Source organism: Ochlerotatus camptorhynchus, unplaced genomic scaffold (genome assembly GCF_037179485.1).
Source record: "Ochlerotatus camptorhynchus isolate MF236.1 unplaced genomic scaffold, CSIRO-AGI_Acam_v1.1 ptg000810l, whole genome shotgun sequence".
Classification (NCBI taxonomy): domain Eukaryota; kingdom Metazoa; phylum Arthropoda; class Insecta; order Diptera; family Culicidae; genus Ochlerotatus; species Ochlerotatus camptorhynchus.
In genome coordinates, this window is record NW_027041274.1 from 164,189 (window position 1) to 177,820 (window position 13,632).

General features: G+C 40.8%; 1 protein-coding gene across 1 annotated transcript; it reads left to right on the forward strand.

Annotated features, from left to right (window-relative positions):
* The first annotated feature begins 9,035 nt into the window (after positions 1-9,035).
* On the forward strand, positions 9,036-9,758 carry LOC135715101 (GATA zinc finger domain-containing protein 15-like). Its single transcript, XM_065238518.1, has one exon. It carries the CDS (start codon positions 9,036-9,038, stop codon positions 9,756-9,758), a length of 723 nt encoding a protein of 240 aa, XP_065094590.1.
* The last annotated feature ends 3,874 nt before the right edge of the window (positions 9,759-13,632 follow it).

Here is a 13,632-nt window from a genome sequence, read left to right on the forward strand (position 1 = left end):
CCCAATTGCGTACTGTTCGGTAAACGTTTTAAACTCTGCGGAAAATTCACAATTATGAAACTTTTCCGAGCTTGTACAGACATAGTTCATTTATTTTTATTTTTACTTTGATTTGTTTTCTGTCGATCTGGTTTTCCGTGGTGAGCACCAATGCTACCGACGCCAGGGAGGCAGCTCCCACACCTGGACAACACGCGCGCAGCGAGACGAACCGACGGAGAATCGCAAGTGCTGTGATCAATGTGATTGGTGAGGCAGAAGGAACCAAGTCAGCCCTGGCAAGACTAGTACTCACTGAAGCCGCCACCGATGTTGGTGGTGTTAGTGTTGACAATACGTTTTTAAACTACATTCATGTGTGCCGCGTGGTCATATCGCGTTAAAAGTTTTTACCTGTGTAGTAATGCTGCTATCACTTCCAATTAAAATACACTTAATTTTTAGGCAACGATAATTCGTTTTCAACACAGAAAACAGCGCCTATGGTAAAACAAAGATTAAAAAAAAATCCCTCCCGCCACTCACGACAAACTTTCCTAACAACTTATCACGCATGAACAGAGCTTGCTTGCGAATATTTGCTTGCTGTCAAATGTTGACGTAAAATCGAACCAGCCCCATAAAACATTTGACAGCTGGGAAATTTTACGGTAGACCGACGAAATCGGGTGCCGACAGAATCAACCGATTAATATACCGACGAAACCCGACTTTATCGGGAGCAGACGAAAACATTCAATTAATGTACCAACTGAATCGTACCAACAATCAATACGAAACTAACGATTTTAAATTGGCTCACCACTTTAGTAGCCTATTGGTCCCAAGCAAACGATTAACGTACCCTATTCTAGTTGAAATTCTATTACTACACTATGTTTGTTTTGATTCGCTATGAAAGTTTGACAGATAACATCAGGGGTGTGTGAATTCATGCAGAACATGCAGGGGTGAGTGAAATAGCTTGGGACTGCTTGGGACCGTTGTTCTGGTACTGAGTGAGCCAAAAATAATAATGATTTTCTTCGGGACCCAGTGGTCTTAGAGTTACCTCTATGATCGTACTATGCGTTGTCTGATTTAATCGACTGTCATTATTCGATGATTTCTTCAATGATTTCTGTCGGTACATCAGTCTATCAGCTAAGTCGGTTTTCGTCGGGAGTCGATTATGTCGGATTAAAATTGATATATTTAATCAGCTCGAACCCTTGTGTTGATAATGGAAGTGTACTAGTCGCGGTCAGTTAGTTTATTTACAAAGTGTTTAGAGTTTTCTCGCTAAAATAACGTGTTTTTGTGTTGATTTTTACCGTAAGTAGTGAAACTGTAGTAATTTCACGATGGCTAGTAGATGGAGTATTTGGAGAACAAAGCGGAAAACCGCAAAATATAAGGAATATGATGAAATTTACCGGCGACATTTGATGGACAGTGAAGGGGAAAATGCAAATGAAGCTGCTGATCATGCGGCAGACGACGCGGATGATGTCCACCTGGAAAACCATTTCACCTCAGACGAAGAAGGCGATTGTGTCCATCCCGTGGATGGAAGTGATGATCATCAAGAAGATGATAATAGTCCTCCGGAGAAGCCAATCGACACGGAAGCTGTTGCAGATATAGGTTTAAGTGAACGTATAGCAAAAGACGGTGCAAACCTCCCTGTAAAATATAGGCTTGCTCATTTTGTGTCCAAGTATCGGTTAGGGGTTGAGGCAACTAAATCACTTCTGGAAATTCTGCGGGATGAAGGAAGCAAGGAAGACTCTTTTAGAAACACCCAGATACAGCATTGTTCCCAAAAAAGTGACCCCCGGTGAATACATACATTTCAGAATTCAAAATGCTTTAACTAACCTAGCTGGTGATCCAATAGTTACTGCAATGCAAGAGATTAAGCTTGACGTAAATATCGATGGACTTCCCGTAGCTAAAAACGGTCGATGCCGTTGGCCAATTCTAGCTGCTTTTCCAAATGTACAAGAAATTTCACAATTCGTAATTGAATGTTACTCAGGATTAAAAGAGCCATCGAGTGCGGATGAATTCCTCCAGGATTTTGAAGTCAATGCTCTAATGAAAAATGGAGTAGAGCTCAAGCGTGAATCTGATATGATAAAGTTGAAGTTTAGTATTCGGTTGTTTATTTGTGATCGTCCAGCAACTTGCAAAATAAGTGGTGCTGTGTCTCACGTTAGTAAACATGGATGCCCAAATTGCACACAGATCGGCAAACGTGTTACCAGAGTGACCGTTTATTCCCCGGAAGAATGCACCGCCAGAACTGTGTGTTATTTTTGACAAAATGAACTGCGAAATTTGTTCACTGGAAACTACCGTCGATACGGAATTGTGGAGCTGCATCGGGTGTGCGCGCTCATTTCATGCCGCCTGCGTGGGAGTCTCAGTTCAACGTGGTTCTCTACGGAAAAGGGACAAAAAGATTGATGTGCAATCTTACGTGCTACCGTGCTGCAGTTCTTGCCAAGTGCTCGTCACGTTGGAATTTGATCTTAGATTGCTAATTGATCAGCATAAGGCCTTTGAAAAACAACTGGATACCAACACGCAAGTTTTGCATCGACTTGCAAGCCAGAACGAAAAATCTGATTCAATTCTCGAAGCGATCGCAGTCCTGGAAAGTTCACTGTCCACCTTAATAGAATCGGTGTCAAATGTAAATAACAACACAACGTCGAAAGTAAAAAATGTGGTGTCGACATTGTCACGCGGTCTTGAAGTCAGCTCTTTAAACAAATCCGATGAGGTTGCTGGCATTAAAAACCACCTGACCTCATTATTCAATATATCCATGGAGACGACGAGAAACATTCCTAGTTGAACACTCAGTCGGTTAACAACGTCCCGGTCTCAGTCGCGCGGCATCTAATTTTTTTCGGTGTTTTTTCCGCCCGAGCGGTTTTTTCACCCCCCCATTGGGTGCCCCAAGTGACCAGTGTGCAACAGAGGAAGTGGAATTCCATGGGCCGAGCCCCTTGGAGTTGCCATCCAGCTTTAATCCACCCCGGTAATCCATCCGGTCGTCAAGCCATTTTTTCATCATCGTGCCGACCCACCAACACCAATCATCACCACCAGCAGCAGCAAACGGACCATCTAGCTGCAACGGCTGATAGGTTGTTTACAACCGGCATAAGTATTAGACAATACATTTTGCAAGTCCATTGCCTATCTATTGTAGTTTAATTTTGCCTCGTGGCGCGTGACTCTGTCTCTCACCCCTGGTAGGGGAGTATGGGTCATAGTGAGACAACTTTTTGCAAGTAGATATAAGTTTTTTTTTTGTTTCGATTTTTTTTTTTTCTTTTTGATTTGTTCGTACGTCGGGCAAAAAATTTAATTACTAGTAATTAAAATTAATTAATTAGTGAAGGTTTTATTTTTTTTCCTTCTTAAGTGGTTGCGCACCGCTTTTGCGCAACACTTATGGCATCTTCCGATGCCTACGTTACGCGAACCAGATACTATGAACCGTCTTCGAAAGGACCATGGGTAGTCTTTTTTCGGCCCAAAAATAAACCTTTGAAAACTCTCGACATAACGAGAGATTTGCTGCGTAAGTATCCGGGAATCTTGGTACACAAAGAAAGATTCAACAAACTGCGTGTAGAAGCACCGACTTATGATGTGGCAAATAACGGATTGCTGATCACGAGTTGTTTAGTGTTGAGTACAACATCTACATCCCTTCTCGAGATGTGGAGATAGAAGGCGTGGTCTCCGACGCGAGTCTGACTGTCGAGGACTTGAAACATGCCTCGGGAACTTTTAAAAACTCGACATTCGCTACCGCGCTAGTGAAGATACTGGATGTAAGGCAACTGCATTCAGCATCTTTGCTAGACGGTAAAAAAGTTTATAAACATTCAGACTCGTTCCGGGTGACTTTCGCAGGTTCAGTTCTCCCAAACTTTGTTAAAATTGATGGTGCTTTTTTTCCGGTGCGGTTGTTTGTACAGAGGGTATATAATTGTACCAACTGCAAAAGGCTGGGACACTCGGCCAGCCATTGCGGCAACAAAACTCGTTGTGGCAAATGTGGTGAAAACCACAAAGAGGATTCTTGCCACAAAGAATCAGTAAAATGCGCTTACTGTGGCGAGAATCCTCACCCCTTGCAGGAGTGCCCGATGTACAAAAAGCACTCCGATAAAGTGCAGCGTTCAATCTCTGGACGCTCCAAGCAGACATATGCTCAAATGTTGAAGGCTGCATCAGCCGTCCAAGATGCAAACCAATTTTCGGTTTTGTCAGTTGAAGAATCGGACTCTGACTCATCCGATGAAGGTGATTCTACGGTGGTACACGCACCTTCAAAAATAGATGGTTCCTCAAAAAGAAAATACCCCTCACCGAAAGTGCGCCGTAAGAAAACTAAAGTCACCTCCAGACGATTGCCAAATTCCCAGGGTAATGGGGATGAAAAAACAAAACCGAAGGCTCCTGTTGATCCAATCCCTGGATGCAGCAAGAATTTTCCGCCATTGCCCAACAAAGATAAAAAAAATAAAAAAGCTGCTCCTCAAACTTCTCAAAAGAAATCCAAGTCCGAACGAGGTTTGCTAGCTTTTTCGGACATTGTGGAATTCATATTAAACATGTTCAACATACAAGACCCTCTAAGAAGCTTAGTTTCTGCCTTGCTTCCAACGTTAGAATCATATCTTAAGCAATTGACTGTTTCATGGCCCCTCCTTGCATCAAGCATATCTTTCGATGGATAATTCGTCGAACGAGGTTGAAGATATGATCACTGTGCTACAGTGGAACTGCCGTAGTCTAGTGCCTAAACTAGACTCGTTCAAATTTTTACTTCACAATTCTGATTGTGATATATTTGCTCTCTGTGAAACATGGCTTTCTTCTGATAAAGAACTCAACTTCCACGATTTTAACATTATACGCCTGGATAGAGACGATTCTTATGGAGGAGTACTTTTAGGGATCAAAAAGTGCTACCCTTTCTACAAAATTTCCCTTCCTGCTCTATCCAGCGTCGAAATCGTTGCTTGCCAAATAAATGTGAAGAACAAAGATCTTTGCATAGCTTCAGTATACGTTCCACCAAGAACCTCCATTAGCCGTAGTCAACTCTGGAATCTAGTTTCGATTCTTCCATCCCCAGTATTAATTCTGGGTGATATGAACTCCCATGGTACTGGGTGGGGCGATCTATATGACGACAATAGAGCGGCTATTTTTTACGATTTATGTGACGATTTCAATTTGACTATTTTGAACACTGGTGAAGCGACACGTATAGCAAAACCTCCGGCTCGAGAAAGCCGACTCGACCTATCTTTGTGTTCAAGATCGCTATCATTGGATTGTCAGTGGAAGGTTATCAATGATCCCCATGGTAGCGATCATTTGCCAATCATCATTTCAATAAAGTGTGGCCCTCACTCTGCAGAACCATCTCGGGTTCCATTTGATCTTACAAGGAACATCGACTGGCAGAAATATGCAACGGCGGTGACAATCGGTGTCGAATCAATAGATGCGCTTCCACCATTGGAAGAATATCGATTCCTAGCCGATTTGATTTACAAAAGCTCACTGGAAGCACAAAAAAGAAAAGTTCCAAGTGCACCCTTTAAAAGGAGACCAGCCACACCTGGTTGGGACGAAGAATGCACAAAATTGTATGTAGAAAAATCTGATGCTTTCAAAGCTTTTCGTAGACACAAAACCTCCACTTACTTCGAGGAATATTCAAAGCTTGAGACAAAGCTGAAACAATTAATCAAAGCAAAAAAACGCGGTTATTGGCGCAATTTCGTCGAGGGACTCTCACGAGAAACCTCAATGAACACCTTGTGGAGGGTGGCTCGCAACATGCGTAACCGCTCATCTTTCAATGAGAGTGAAGAATACTCCAACCGATGGATATTCGATTTCGCTAAAAAGGTCTGTCCGGACTCAGTTCCAGCACAAAATATTCTTCGAGAAGCGTCTCCTAGCGGCGGCTCTCTGGATAGACCATTCTCAATGCTGGATTTCTCTATGGCTCTTCTTTCATCGAACAACTCCTCACCGGGAAGCGATATGATTAAATTCAATCTTCTGAAAAATCTCCCAGATATCGCTAAAAGACGCTTGCTAGATTTATTCAATTCCTTGCTAGAAAACAACATTGTACCGCCTGAATGGAGACAGGTCAAAGTAATAGCCATTAAAAAACCTGGCAAATCAGCGTCTGACCATAACTCATACCGTCCGATTGCTATGCTTTCGTGCATTAGGAAATTGTTGGAGAAAATGATCCTTCGGAGACTCGATCACTGGGTCGAATCAAATAACTTGCTATCAAATACACAATTTGGGTTCCGCAAGAGCAAAGGAACAAACGATTGTCTAGCGCTGCTTTCCACAGATATTCAACTGGCCTTTGCACACAAGGAGCAATTGGCTTCAGTATTCTTGGACATTAAGGGGGCTTTTGATTCAGTTTCCATTGAAATTCTGTCAGACAATCTGCACAGATGTGGACTTCCTGGAATTTTAAATAATTTCTTGTACAATTTGTTGTCAGAAAAGCAAATGAACTTTTCCCTTGGACAACTGACAACTTCCAGAATTAGCTACATGGGCCTGCCCCAAGGCTCATGTCTCAGCCCTCTTCTTTATAACTTTTACGTCAAAGATATCGACAACTGTTTGGCAGAACAATGCACGCTAAGACAACTTGCAGATGACGGTGTGGTTTCCGTAAGAGGTCCACATGCCGTGGACTTGCAAGGACCATTGCAAAATTCCTTAGATAACTTGTCTTCTTGGGCTATGAATCTAGGGATCGAATTCTCGCCGCAGAAAACTGAACTGGTAGTGTTTACTCGAAAGCGGTACCCAGCCCAAATGCAGCTTAATCTTTTGGGCAGAAACATTACCCAATCATTGTCTTTCAAGTACCTTGGGGTCTGGTTTGATTCAAAGTGCACTTGGAATGCCCATATTACGTATTTGAAGCAAAAATGTCAGCAGAGGATCAACTTTCTCCGTTCAATTTGCGGCACATGGTGGGGTGCTCATCCGGGAGACCTCATAACGCTTTATAAAACAATTATTCTCTCTGTTCTAGAGTACGGCTCTTTCTGCTTTCTCTCGGCAAGAAAAAGTCACCTAATAAAATTGGAACGAATTCAATATCGTTGTCTGCGTATTGCTCTAGGCTGTATGCACTCAACGCATAACATGAGTCTCGAGGTTCTGGCAGGAGTAACACCCCTCCAGAACCGTTTCTGGGAGCTCTCTCTCAGAATACTAATCAAATGCGGAGTGACGAACACACTTATAATTGCTAATTTTGAAGAAATTCTTGGGTTGAACACACAATCTCGATTTATGAGAATCTACCACCACTACATATCATCAGATATGTGTCTTCCTTGTTATACTCCAGACCGTGTTCACTTCACCAATCGCAGTTCCTCAATTGAATATGATCTGACCATGAAACAAGCAACTCATGGGATTCCCGATCAACTTCGACCTATTATTATCCCACGTATTTTTACTGAAAAGTACCAACAAGTCAATTGCATGAAAAGATATTTTACAGACGGGTCCCGTCTCAATGGATCCACTGGCTTCGGTGTCTTCAATGAAAACTCTAGCGCCTTCCGCAAACTTCAGGAACCTTGTTCCGTTTTTGTTGCTGAGCTGGCAGCAATCAACTTCGCATTGGGGATGATTTCCAATATGCCCACAGACCATTACTTCATCTTCTCGGATAGTCTCAGTTCGATTGAGGCTATTCGGTCGATGAAACAAGGTAGGCACTCATCTTATTTCCTTTCAAAGGTAAGGGAGCAGATGTGTGTGCTGGTCGAAAGATCATATATGATTACCTTTGTATGGGTCCCCTCACATTGCTCAATCCCAGGCAATGAGAAGGCGGACTCTCTCGCAAAGGTGGGCGCGCAGGAAGGCGAATTGTATGACAGGCAAATTTCACACGATGAATTTTACCATTTAGTGCGTCAGAGTACCTTTTCGAGTTGGCAAACCGATTGGGACACTGGAAATCTTGGACGGTGGTTACATTCAATTATTCCTAATGTTTCTTCGAGAGCGTGGTTTAAAGGCTTGGGCTTAAGTCGTGACTTCATTCGCGTGATGAGTAGACTTATGTCCAACCACTACTCGCTAGATGCTTATCTCAATAGAATAAACCTCGTGGACAGCAACATCTGTCGGTGTGGAAACGGTTACGATGACATCGAACACGCAGTTTGGCAATGTACGGATAATGACGCCGCCAGAGAGCGACTTTTGAATACCCTCGAGGCCCAAGGAAGACAACCCTATGTTCCTATCAGAGACGTGTTGGCAACCCGTGATCTCTGCTATATGCAGTCCGTTTATGTTTTTCTTCAAATGTCTAGTATAAGAATTTAATTCCTTTTGTCTTTTGTCTCTCTTTATTAGTTTTTGTTTGTCTTGTCCCCCCGTCTCGATGAGTCTCATCGTCGCCCACTGGTCACCCACCATAGCCGGTCGAACTCCGGACGAAGCTAGAACAGCACTACCGTTCATACTGGCGACAACGCTCTGATGAGACAACGAAACCCTACCCCAAGCTCCTCCCCTGATCCTATCCTTCGAAAATGTACCCTTCTAACCTCGAGTAAGCCGCGAGTAATCGGCCCAACTCCTACTAGACATAGAATTAAGTGAATTTTGTTACACACAGTGAACAATGAATTATCGGCTCCGTAAAGCTAACGCGATTGAGCCTCCCAAATAAACGAACTAGATAAAAAAAAAAAAAAACGACGAGAAACCGCATCGAGGACTACGTTCGTGATCTTACGGGGGATTTGTCACGTGAGCTGACGAAAATATGTGATGAAGTGACAAATTTGAGCAGTCTAACCATGGACATGGCTGCGCAATGCACTGAATGGTGTTCTACTTCAAATCTGTTGACTGGAGAGCAATGTCTTGCCGACGCAGTTGGTGGGGACATTTTGAATGAAATTAAATGCCTTGCCTCTGTAATTAATACTATGGACGCACGTTTGCCGTCCCCGCCCAGCCTAATGGGCGAATTGAACAACAAAAACTACCGAAATGATGCCACCGACTCCGGTTGGAGGGTTTTGGGCGACAGGAAGGTGTGGAAAGCTGATTGGACGGAGTACGATGCTCGAAAATCGCGACATCTGAGCCAGGAAAAATTGACTGCAAAGGCTAGTAAGCGGAGAAAGCAGAAAAGGGCCTACCAAAAAATGTTCAACAAAAACAACAACTCACACAATCATAGAAGAAACAACAACAACAACAACTACAACAGAAACAACAACGACTACAACTGCAACACCAATCACGCCAACAACAACCACAACAACAAAAACAACAACAACAACAGCAAACATAACATCAACCACAACAACAACAATTTTGGCAACAACAACAACAATAACATATCTAACAATTATCGAAACAACAACACTAACCGTAACAGTTTCCACAGCAGTGTTAGTCAGAATAGAAACAACCTACTGCCACCTGATCGAGAGCTTCTTGCGGCAGCGAAAGATCGGTTTTCCAGACCGCCGCAGGCTAACTATCGACCCACAATGCAATTCCAACGAGGGGAAATCCTAAACCCCTACCCGTCGTGCGATGTTTACCCACGTACCGTTTCAGCGCACTTGCATAACGGGATGGCTGCAACTGCATCATGCGAGGCGTGTGTATGCAGGAATTCGTGTTTTGTACGAAATTGACGCACCCCTTGGAGGAAGACAATGATCCGGCAGACCCCGACATTATCCAGGACTTGACGACTTCTCTACATCAAGGAGAGGCACTCGTTTTTTCTACAAAACTGACACGCTCCATAGAGGAAGAAAATAACGAAGATCACGACACTTTGCATAACGAAACAAATTCGGAACATGGATCAGGGGTAAATAATTTTGATAATAGTTTTATGAATGACAGGTTACCATCAACTTCTTCGCCTAATCTTCAGACCAGTACAGAAATTTTGGTATATTGCCAAAATGTTAACCGCATGAGAAGCGCCGGTAAAATGAATGAAATTAACAAAAATATATTAAGTTCTACTTACTCTGTCATAATGGCTAGTGAAACAAGTTGGGATGATAGTGTGAGAAGTGAAGAAGTTTTTGGTAACAGTTATAACGTTTATAGAGACGACCGCAATTTTCAATGGTCTGGAAAAAATTGGGAGGTGGAGTATTAATAGCTATTTCGACCAAATTGAATGCAGAAATCATTATGGCTACTAAATTTAAAGAATTCGAACATGTATGGGTAAAAGCGCAAGTAGCAGATGAAACTCATGTCTTTGCTTCGGTATACTTTCCTCCGAAAAATGCTCATAAATAAGGACACGTATGATAAGTTTTTTGGAAAAGCGGAAGAAATTTTGTCTAGTTTACCACCTGAAGTAAAAGTACATATATATGGGGACTTTAACCAACGCAATGTTGACTTTATTTCTGATATGGACAATGAAAGCATCTTACTTCCAGTCATTGGGGAAAATGAAACACTCCATTTCATTTTTGACAATATTGCAAATTTAGGACTTAATCAAATTAACCATGTGAAAAATCAACAAAATTGTTATTTAGACCTTTTATTAACAAATACTTATGAAGATTTCTGTGTGACTGAATCGTTAAGTCCCATATGGAGAAATGAAATGTTTCACACAGCAATAGAATATTCTTTATTCGTTCACATAAATGAAAGAACCAACGACTGCGAATTTGATGAAATCATTGATTACAATTCAGCAAATTATGATAACATTAGAAATAGATTGAACATTGTCGATTGTCAAGCAATATTAAGAACTGCAGGAAATGTTGAATGTGCAGTTGACGTATTCTACAATGTGTTGCTTGAAATAATACTTGAAGAAGTGCCAACTAAAAGAAGAAGACGTCAGAGTCATGCAAAACATCCGGTTTGGTACAACAGGGAACTGAAAAATTTAAAAAATCAAAAGCAAAAAGCGCACAAATTTTATGTTTGTTTTCATGAAAGCTTTAGCAACTGAACTTACTGCTCCATTATTTTGGATTTTCAATATGTCACTGGAATCCGGAAACTTCCCTAAAATATGGAAAAACTCGTTTTTAGTGCCTATCTTTAAATCGGGCAAAAAATCCGACATACGTAATTATCGTGGTATAGCTATAATCTCTTGCATTCCGAAACTTTTCGAGGCGATTGTGAATGAAAAACTCTTTCTTCAAATTAAAAACAGAATAACTACTATGCAACATGGCTTCTTTAAAGGCCGTTCAACAACTACGAATTTGCTCGAATTAGTTAATTATTCCTTGAATGCAATGGATAACGGAAACCATGTAGAAGTGTTGTATACAGATTTCAGCAAAGCGTTTGATCGAATTGACATACCCATGCTTCTTTTTAAACTTCAAAAAATGGGAATTCATTACGCACTCCTCAAGTGGCTTGAACCATATTTAACTGACCGTCATCAAATAGTAAAATACAAAGGAAAGACATCAAATCCCGTTGATGTCACTTCTGGAGTTCCTCAAGGCTCCCATTTAGGACCGCTTTTATTTATCCTCTTCGTCAATGACATATCTTTCATTATTAAGAAATTGAAAGTTTTAATCTATGCTGACGACATTAAACTTTTTTTGGAAATAAAAGATGCCAAAGACATCATCACATTGAAAGAGAAAATACAGATATTCCATACTTGGTGCCAAAAAAGCCTGCTACAATTAAATATAAAAAATGTAACTCAATTACCATTAGTAGAACACGAACCCTACCCGATATAACAATCACTTTAGGACACCATATCGTAGAAAAGTGTGATAGAGTCAGGGATCTAGGTGTTATTTTGGCTCAAAACTTACTTTCACCGATCATTATAACACAATTATTAACAGAGCTAACAACATGCTTGGTTTCATAAAACGTTTCTGCTATAACTTTCACGATCCGTATACGATAAAAACATTGTACATTGCTTATGTAAGATCGATATTAGAATATTGCAGCATAGTTTGGTCACCTTTTTCAATCACACACGAAGAAAGAATAGAGTCCGTTCAAAAGCAGTTTCTGTTGTATGCACTCTGCAAGTTAGGTTGGACTGTATTTCCTGTGCCATCTTACACAGCTCGGTGTATGCTCATAAATATCCAAACATTAAAAAAGCGTCGTGAATTTGCTATGATTTCTTTCGTAAACGATATCGTATCACATCGCATTGATTCTATAGAACTATTGTCATCCTTAAATTTATATACACCATCTAGGCATTTACGAAATAGAAATATATTTGCTACAAATCGTCATCGTACGAATTATGCCAAATTTGGACCCTTGAACCAAATCATGGATACATACTGCGATAACATTGACTTTACAATGACAAAAACCATGTTTTAACTTGTTCTCAAGACATATTATAAAAAATATAAACAAAGACAAAATTGTAAATATAGCTCTTAAGACAACAATTGTAAAACGGTCTACACTGATTGACGACAAATAAATAAATAAATAAAATAAATAAATAGATCAATCTTTCCGCAAAAGAATCGATCCAGAACATCATCGTACTCAATCTACATTTGGAGTAGAACGAATCATCGGACTAGATATGATCCTACAGTTAGCAATTGATGCAGTGCATACATTCTTAAAAATATTTTCAGGATATTAATTATAAGTTAATTTCCAGGTATTTTCTACTCCGATCTGGCTAGAAGTGTTCTAAGAGAATTTGCTCGAAAACCAAGACCATTTACTGAATTGGCAAATTTCAAAGCAACGGAATTTCGACTTTTTGACAGCTACGCAGGCATCTTGATTACAAAAAAGTTCTTCCAAAACGATCAGCATGAGCACTTTCTTCTATATTTTTCCGCACTTCGTCTTTTGTCGGCCAGAAACCCTTTACCGGCGGATGTGGATTTAGCTCGAGAGTTTCTTCGTGATTTTGTGTTTCGTTTCCATGTGTTTTACGGCCAAACTAGTCTAACCCACAATGTGCACATGCTTCTTCACTTGCCTGATTATGTAAAGCTGTATGGGAATTTACCGTCAATAAGCGCATTTAAATACGAAAACTTCATGCAGGAGATCAAGCATAATTTAACCAAGAAACATCAGCACCTCTAGCAGCTTCATAAACGAATGGCTGAACAATGCAATATTGGCGAGAGAACAAGAAAGGAGAGACATTTCGCAGAACAGTTTCAGATGAAGAAGGCTTTATTTGGATGCTCTTTCGCATATCGTACTTGCTATTTTGATAATTCTTTAATGATTAGTGCTAATGGCAAGGATGATTGTATACTGGTAGACGGAATTCCTGCAAAAGTATTAGGATTTGCAGAATCGGAAGGATCACGTGGAGCAATCATCCAGGAGTTCTTGGAAATTCTTTCGTTTTTTAATTCGCGTATCGCTTCATCGAGGATTGGAGTTTGGTTCTCTCGAACCTTGAGCAATGACGTTAAATTTGTGAATCTTGCTGAAATAACCAAAAAAATTAGTAAAGTTGCCTTTCGGTAAAGGATTTGTTTTGATAACTTTGCTTCATATAGGTTACGACTAAGCTGAACAATTGAG

What these genes read in the sequence shown, in the direction of transcription:
- LOC135715101 (XM_065238518.1), top strand. Translation starts at nt 9,036, where the DNA reads ATGGACGCACGTTTGCCGTCCCCGCCCAGCCTAATGGGCGAATTGAAC.